Genomic DNA, 8,880 nt, shown 5'->3' with positions numbered 1-8,880 from the left:
AAATCGAGTCTTTTAGACTTGAGATACTAGTAAAAAATATAATTTTGAAACCTTAACTACTAACTAGATAGTTGGGAAAACGAAATTAGTTACCCAGATTCCCCTCAAACAAGATACTAATCAGTTTTTTGGTATAGGTGAGGATTGAATCCCAGATCTCTTATACAACTATCAGAAACTTTACAATTTAAACTAACTGGAACCACAAAAATAACTTTATTCAGAAGGTTTCATTCATTGCCATCTGTAGCAAGGAAAACACACCAAATATCGAAAAGCCGCCACGTGTCATAGAATAGGTCTTCCTTCCTCTCAAAGAAAACTTAAAATACCCCCAAATTCCCAAAACCACCCCAGATCCAAAGTATCCAACCCCCAAAAAATGGCACTAGAATGGGTTGTTCTTGGCTACGCGGCGGCCGCAGAGGCCATAATGGTCCTACTCCTAACGGTCCCAGGCTTGGAAGGCATCCGTAAAGGCCTGATCGCGGTGACCCGCAACCTGCTGAAACCGTTCCTCTCCATCGTCCCATTCTGCCTCTTCCTGTTGATGGACATATACTGGAAATACGAGACTCGCCCCAGTTGCGAGACCCCCGAGTCTTGCACTCCCACCGAGCACCTCCGCCACCAGAAGTCCATCATGAAGAGCCAGCGCAACGCTCTCCTCATCGCCGTCGCTATCGTCTTCTACTGGCTCCTCTACTCGGTCACCCATCTCGTTACTCGCATCGAACAGCTCAACCAACGCGTCGAACGCCTCAAGAATCGCGACTGATTTCCGATTTCGCCGTGTCCTACAGATAAGTTAACCGCTGTTGTGTAATGTTTCTTTCATTGTGCTTTTATTATCAATAAAGTTTGTTATTACCTATCAAAAAAAAAAAAAACAAAAAATAGTTTTTAGGGATTTTGATTCTAAGAACAAATTGTGGCTTTGCTTCTACTGTTTGTTGCATTGAGTTTGGGTAGTGTTGGGTTTTATTACGGAAAATGGAAATGGTTAAACTTGTGTTAGTCTTTTTAGTGTTCAGATTATGTTTCTAATTTTTGTTTGGATTCTTTATTGATTCTGTGATGTGTGCGGATGACAAAAATAGCTAGTGGATTTGGGGCTTTTGGTTTTATGTTTTAGGGATTTGATCCTAAGAACAAACTGAGGCCTTGCTTTTTCATGTTTGTTGTATTGATTTTGGGTAATGTTCGGTTTTATTGTGGAAGAATGTTTATTCTGTATGGCCTGATATGCATATGGAATGAGAGTTGCTTAGAACAAATTGATAGCCTAGTTGGCATTGGCAGCCTCTAGATGTTTGACAAGTGTCCAAATCCTATTGGCCTATGTTTAAAAAAATTGTCTTAACTAACTAACTAACTAATTAGTTACAAGTGGATTAGGATATAGCTACTTGAAATGCCCTGCATCAGAATGCCTTGTGTTAAAAAAGATGCAGGCTTATCCCTTGACTACAAGGAATATGGGATTATTGTTTTCCCTAATGTTCTTAACGTATCTATTAATTGTCGCTACAAAGTACTTATCTTCAAGCTTTAGGGTTGCTTAAGCTTGCTTTCTGCAAACTAAAATTTTCGTTGAGGCTTGATGCAATTTTAAGCTTGAGCTTGGGTTTGGGGTTCGAACACTGAGGTATTAAGCGGAATAGTTTGCAAAAGGGGTAGTATGCTTCTTTGCTTATTGTCTGCCAGAAAATGTCTCCGAATCTGGATTATTTTCAGACTCAAGTCATGTAGCAAAGGAAAATTCAGGTCTCAAAATGAGATAAGAGCAAACTACCATTTGAGCGGCTCTTTTGTTCTTGACTACCCAAGACACCCTATACACCAATTCTTCCCAACCCCTCCTTGTTCTTATTAATTGCAAGTTATTCCTTCCCTATCAATGGATCTATTTTATAGAATTTGAGTTATTTGGCTTCAATTAATTCGGGATATGAACTATGACTTTACTCTTAGCTTGCCATATAATTTCATGAATGTGAGTGTAGGAGTTAAGGATAACCTGGATGTGCTGGTGGGGTTGTTGGGTTGTAGGCATTCTTCCCTTCCTTTGAAATTTTTGGGACTTCCTTTGGGCGCCAAATTCAAGGAGGTATCAATATGTAATCCTATTTTGGAGAAGATGGAACGAAGACTAGTAGGTTGGAAGAGGCTTTATTTATCTAAGGGAGGTAGGGTCACTCTTATTAAAAGTACCTTATTCTCCTTACCTACTTATTTCCTTTCCATTCTTCTTGTACCTGGGAAGGTTGCTAATTGTATGGAGAAGCTACACAAAGATTTTCTTTGGAGTGGTATGAATGGTGATTCTAGATTTCACTTGGTGAAATGGGTGAAGGTTTGCAAGCCAATGCAGGTTGGGGGGCTAGGTATCAGACTATTGAGAAGTTTTAACACTGCTTTGTTGGGCAAGTAGTTGTGGAGGTATGGTTTAGAGACAGATGCACTATGGAAAAGGGTCATAGAGACAAAATATGGGAACATTTGGGGTGGTTGGTGCACGAAAAAGGTGACTAATCCGTAATGTGTTAGCCTTTGGAGGTTTATTAGAAGTGGTTGGGTGAACTTCTCTAAACTGTTACGGTATGATGTGGGTGATGGTACTAGAGTGAAATTTTGGAAGCACATATGGTGTGGAGATTGTTCCCTTAAAGAGGCCTTTCCAAAACTTTACAATCTTAGTAGAGCAAGGGATTCTTCAGTGGCGGAAGTTATGGGATGGTCTGGTGGGCAGCTGCATTAGAATTTTCATTTTCGTCGTTCACCGCAAGATTGGGAGGAAGAATCTTTTGATCGGTTCATGGACATTGTTTACTCTTCAAAAGTGCAAGGGTTGGTCCTAATAAGGTTTGTTGGAAGCTAACTAGGAGTAGAGGGTTTGAGGTTAGTAGTTTTTATCTTTCTTTCTACCCTCCTTCCATTTCTTTCCCTTGGAGGTTGGTGTGGCAATCAGAGGTTCCTCCAAGGGTGGTTTTCTTTTTCATGGTCAGCCTCTTTAGGAAGATTCTTACAACTGATAACCTTCGCAAAAGGCGCATTGTTGTTCTTGATTGGTGTTACATGTATAAGAGGTGTGGAGAGTTGGTGGATCATCTTCTACTTCATTGTCCCTAAGCCTGTGAGTTGTGGTTGTTAGTGTTTTGTTTGTTTGGTCTGCATTGGGTTATGCCACTTAAGGTTATTGAGTTGTTTGAATCTTGGCAAGGTAACTTTGGGTGGCATTGCAATATAGATTTTTGGAGACTTGTGCCACATTGTTTGATGTGGTGTATTTGGAGGGAAAGAAATGCTCGCTGTTTTGAGGGATGTGAACGGTCATTGCTAAAGATTAAGTCCTTTTTCTTACACACTCTCCTTGTTTGGTGTAGACCTGTCGCATTTTTCTTGTTTCTCTCTTACTCTTACTTTATCATTGTAGTTTTGGGTCTTGATTTTTTGCCCCCACGGTACATCCCCAATGTACTCGTGTTGGCTATTTTTTTCTTAATAAAATTTATTCTTTATCTATCAAAAAAAAAAAAAAAAAAAAAATTTCAAATTTCCCTCCAAGTCTAACGTTCCAATCCCCTTGGGTGCAATCAATTTCTAGGGGCCACGTCCCATTGGTGAAGCCAAAGACTTACCTAATCCATGTGATGTGGGCGCATGACATGGGTCTGGGATTTATCCGGATAAAAAGACATGATGCTCTGCGTGATCTCCAAGGTTCCTCATCATTAAAAATGGAGTTTTATTTATCTGACGACGAAGTCCCCTACCTTATTGCATTCCATCTGGTTTTTTTTTTGGTTGTTGCTTCTGATCTTTTGGTTTAGAGCCTAGTATCCAATTTTGGTGTGTTGGGATTAACTTGTAGAGCACTGATCTTTTGTCCATTTTTTTAGCTATGCTTTTAAATCTGGTCAATGAGCTTGAATTAGCTCAGCCTAAATTACAATATGAAAAGCTTTATTTATTAACCAATCCCAATCTCTTCCTCCGCCTTTTCTTTAACTAAGTTCATATGCCTCTAGTACAATTCCAAGATCTTTCTCTGCAGCGAGGACAAGATTAGACCTGACCTCTACTTTAATCAAATGCCTAACTTTGTAGAAGTCAAGAAGGCAGCTTAAGGCAGCACATACAATAGCACTAGAACCTGAAAGTCCTGTCTGAAATGTCAAAATCATAACTTAAGCCATGTTGCAATATCAAAAGAGTCAAAAATTAAGTTCTAAATGACTATCTCTTCTATTGAAGAGAAGATTAGCAACAACAACAAAGAGACACTATAACACATTTGGTCACAAAAGGTCACATAAAAACTTTGCTACAAAATCAAAAAGTGAAACATGCTTGCAATTCAGTTTTGTCTACAAGCAAAAATATATAACATCAAATACAGTTCTTGAGGTACAGATGGTCTCTTTCACATTGTTATATTTACTTTCAGCATTGTCCACAAACATTAAGGAAAAGGTAACCTCCAAACAAGGTAATGCAGATAAAAATTTGACAAAGTGAGAAGTATTTAAATCTTAATGTGTTAAATTAAACATCAATTACAATATATTGGAAGACGCAAGATAACCATGGTTATAATGGCATTCATGAGCAAGTGCATAATAGAAAAAATAAATTAAAAAGAAAAGACAAGAAATGGGACTCATGCCTTGTCATTTATTCATCTTGCAAGTCAATTCCTCTCAAAATAAACAATAACAAATAAGTAAATATATATTTAAATTGGTAAGTTACACATACAACCAATAGGTCTTGAATCCATAATCTCGCCCTACACCTAGAACTTGGAAAGGGAGGAGGTGCCAATTGAATAAGAGCTCATTGGCAACAAACAAATGAGTATTACCAGGACATAACTGCTTCATAGAGGAAAATCAAATCAGCAACAAGAATGTAACTCACTCAACAGAAACAATCTTTTCCACAACGTAATACATGTTATTCCTTGTCATTTTACCAAGATAGAGGGTTGGAAAAATAGATGGTGCAAACCTCAAAGCCAATAAAATAGACATGTTGCAAACAGTAAACTTCGCAAACAAACATAGGAATACTGGAAAAAATAAATCATGGAGATGTGTATCACAACTGAAATAATGATTATCACAAAAAGAGCTAAGAAATTTCCGGTAGAACTGGACTAAAGCTTTACCTGACGAGGGATATTAGTGTCATATGAGAGTGAAATTGCCTTCATGAAGATCAATCTTGTTATCCTTGCAATAATTATGGAAAACTCTACAAATTGCCATAAGCAATCGTACACCTCCATAATAACCTTCATTATCTAACCGACTCACCTGTAAACAAAGGTAAAAGGACATTTTTTATTATGATGAATCCAGAACCTGTAGCATCATGTACATGGACTAAGATAAGACTTGATCACCACAACATTCTATATGAAGGGAAAAAAACCTTAACATTAAAAAACACACCCATCAAGAAAGAGAGACGAACTGAAATATATAATAATGTAAGATAAACTGCTTCCCCCCCCCCCCCCCCCCCCCCCCCCCCCCCCGAAAAAAAAAAAAAACTCAAGCCAAACACAAATTGTGAATTGGACAATGTCAAGCCAAACACAAATTGTGATTTAGAAGGTATTACTGGATACCGGGAATCAGCCACTCCAAAACAAAAGCCGTACGGCCGCCCACCATGACCTCTCCCAGACCCTGAAGTGAAAGTTTTGTAAACTGAGTACGACTAACAGTATACTGGGTAACTGAAAAACTAACACTAGAGGAACACCATCACCTACAATTACCGGACAAAAGAATTTTCACACTAACTCCAAATACATATCAGAACAAAAAAGCTATAACTATGGTATGCAAAAGTTTACCTTTCAATCTGTTAAAAGAAACATATAAATAATTAAGTGACAACACATACTCTCCTGAACAAACAGGGACGGAAATAGGATTCGAAGTCGAGAGGGTCAAATATAATTTTCTTGAGAGGGGCAAATATAATTTTTCTTGTACTTATTTTCTAAAATCTTAAATATATATCTACTATTTAATATTTTTTAAAAATTTGGGGGGGGGGGGGGGGGGGGCCCACAGCCCCCCTCTGTCTGTATGTAGTTCTGTCCCTGTGAACAAATGTCCTTTATCCTACCACATGCAAACTACAGAATTGCACACAGTTTGTGAAAAAAATACCCACACTCCTAAACAATCCATTCGGCAAATGCAGCAGTTTAAGGCACCAAATATACAACTGCATCAACTCTAGAAATCTGCATTTTTTGCTCTATTCAGAGCCATATCCAATGCCCGGTTCACAAAGGCTTCAATTGAACTGACGTGACATCATACGTATCCGGTCCTTGCCGCCCACAACTGTGCAACAAATCCACATATTTTGCTCTATCCATCACACTCAATTGGAAAACATGATTTAATAATAATTCCAAGGGCATTTCTCCTAAGCATAAAGGACAACATATTCATCTAAATTTGATTTTGAGGAAATTCTTCCAACCCACTACATGGCAACTAAAATGATTATTCACAAATACTTTTAGGACCTATTTAAAAGTCACATGACTTGTTTGAATCAGTCAATGAGTCGTGATTACAATACAAGTAGAATCGCCATATAAAGGGTTAGAGGAGATTCTTAGAGCATCTCCAATAGATGCTCTAAACACTCAACTTCTCCACATTTCCTCACTGTTCATGCTCCAACAGCTTCTTTAAACGCACAGATTCTCCATATTTTTTTTTGAAGTTGCTAGAGTACTTCTCTAAATCTAAAGAATACTGTAGCAACTTCAAATCAATTATTTTGCTTAAAAAATTATCCCAGCTACTATTATATCAATTCTTTCTCTCTCCTCTTGATTTTTTTTTTTCTCTCATTCTCTCCGTTTCTCACATAATCCAAACAATACACAAAATCTAATTCTTAAAATAAAGTTGAATCAGAACAAGCAAATATGAAAAAAAAAAAAAAAAAAAAAAAAAGAAAAGAAAAAAAGAACAAGCCAATCTGACCCCGTTTCTCACATAATCCAAACACAAAACAAAATCCAATTCTTAAAATAAAGTTGAATCAGAACAAGCAAATATGAAAAAAAAAAAAAAAAAAAAAAAAAAAAAAAAAAAAGAACGCCGATCTGACCCAGGTGGTGGGGAGGAGGACGAGCTGCGGTGGGGCGGCGGACGAGCAGCCCTCTCTCTCTCTCTCATCTTTGATGTGAAGCAAATGAGTTGTTGGAATGTTCTTGAGGTGAAAAAGAAAATAAAGGAAGGGGGCTGGACACTTGTGTGGAGGAGAAAAGCAAGAAAAAGAAAAAAGAAATGGCACGTGAATGGATGAAAATGAGATGAAAGGAAGAAAAATAATATAAAAAATAAAAAATCATAATTGAAAAATACTACTACAATATTTTCACAATAAATTTTAAGTAACAGATTATTATTAGTTAATATTGGCGAGTAAAAAAATAATTTCAATGGTGGGTTCAAATTAGAACTAGTAACAACTTTCCACATAAATTTTGTTGTGAAAGTATTGCGTAAAATGTTGTGAATATAACACTTCTCATTGAAAAATATAGTTGTTAAAAAAAGAATAAATGGTGATTAAAAAAAGAATAAGCAATGAATGAAGAAATAATATTTAAATGAGATAGAGAATCTGTGAGAAAGTGTATTTGAAAAAGTGAGTAGGTAAAAACTAAATGTCACTGTTCATTCTCAAACAGTACAAAATTTGGAAAAACTACCGGAGATGCCCTTAATATATATAGATTTAAAGTAATTATTTAGCAATTGGATCTGACATATTAGTGGGTCCCATTGATAACATATTCCTGGTAGGATTCACTCCTAGAGCAGTAAAAAATAATTCTCCAAATCTTATACATGAAATCCCACTAGTTACCATATCAAAAACTGAACCTTTAAATCCCACACATCAAGATATAACCTTCAAATTTCATCGCATCCAACCTTTCACAGCAAATGCAAGCTACAGATCAAATCTAAATCACATTCTAATACCAAAAAAAAAAAAAAAAAAAACTCATTTAGAGAAATGTAGATAACACCAAAATAAACAACAAAAACAAAAGTTGAGCTTGTTATACATTGCATGCAATACCAAACCCAATAACAAAAAAAAAAAAAAAAAACATATATATATTCACCCAGATCTTCAAATTCAAAGCACTACATTGCAGATCAATTATGAGAGAGAGAGAGAGAGAGAGAGAGAGACCAGGTGAGGGAGAGACTGGAACTGGACGAGATCGTGGGTGGGATGGGGAGTGATGATGAGGTGATCAGACAGCTACAATACGTCAGCCCAGAAGTTATCGACAGTGAAAGAGATGGTGTAGCCATAATACACGTCGCTTGGATTTCCAAGCAGTCCAACTCTAGCATAAGCCTTGTGCTCTATCACTTTTTTGTTATTTTCATTTTTTGATGATTCCATTGTTCTTTCTTCCTATTTGCAGAAACTGAGAATTCTGATTTCTTCTTCTTCCTAAAATTCTATTCTATATATATATATATATATATATACATACGATACGAGGTGCCACGTCAGCCTCAAGTGTTGCTGTTGTTGAGGTTTTCCTTTCTTCAGTTTGAGTTTATCTAATGAATACACCCTGTCTAAAGTCTAATGCTCTGCCAAATCTAGACATATGGTATTTCACTTTTAATGACTTAATAACGTGGCATGGATAACGGTACTTGTAAATTTTTTTTTTTTTTTTTTTTTTTTTTATACAAAGCTTGCCATTACAAACAAACAAGCAGAGAAAAGGAAAACAACATAGCTCACAGAGAAGAGCAACAGGCGCTATTCAATACAATCAGCTTGAACAATATCCTG

At 36.7% G+C, this 8,880-nt stretch overlaps 1 protein-coding gene and 1 long non-coding RNA gene across 2 annotated transcripts; one reads left to right on the top strand and one right to left on the bottom strand.

Moving 5' to 3' along the window:
- Positions 1 to 327: 327 nt before the first annotated feature.
- Positions 328 to 1,017, top strand: LOC126717692 (uncharacterized). Its single transcript, XM_050419537.1, has one exon. The coding sequence runs from the start codon at positions 383 to 385 to the stop codon at positions 776 to 778; it is 396 nt and encodes a 131-aa protein (XP_050275494.1). The 5' UTR covers positions 328 to 382; the 3' UTR covers positions 779 to 1,017.
- A 3,021-nt stretch (positions 1,018 to 4,038) lies between these two features.
- Positions 4,039 to 8,500, bottom strand: LOC126717691 (uncharacterized). The gene is made up of 3 exons (XR_007652718.1): positions 8,257 to 8,500; positions 5,174 to 5,321; positions 4,039 to 4,156 (listed from the first exon to the last, which is right to left on the bottom strand). It is a non-coding gene; the product is annotated as an uncharacterized LOC126717691 (long non-coding RNA).
- Positions 8,501 to 8,880: the final 380 nt, after the last annotated feature.

This window comes from Quercus robur, chromosome 3 (genome assembly GCF_932294415.1).
Source record: "Quercus robur chromosome 3, dhQueRobu3.1, whole genome shotgun sequence".
In the NCBI taxonomy this organism is placed as follows: Eukaryota; Viridiplantae; Streptophyta; class Magnoliopsida; order Fagales; family Fagaceae; genus Quercus; species Quercus robur.
This window is presented reverse-complemented; position numbering and strand designations above follow the sequence as displayed.

Coding starts and splice junctions, on each gene's coding strand:
- LOC126717692 (XM_050419537.1), top strand. CDS start 383: ATGGCACTAGAATGGGTTGTTCTTGGCTACGCGGCGGCCGCAGAGGCC.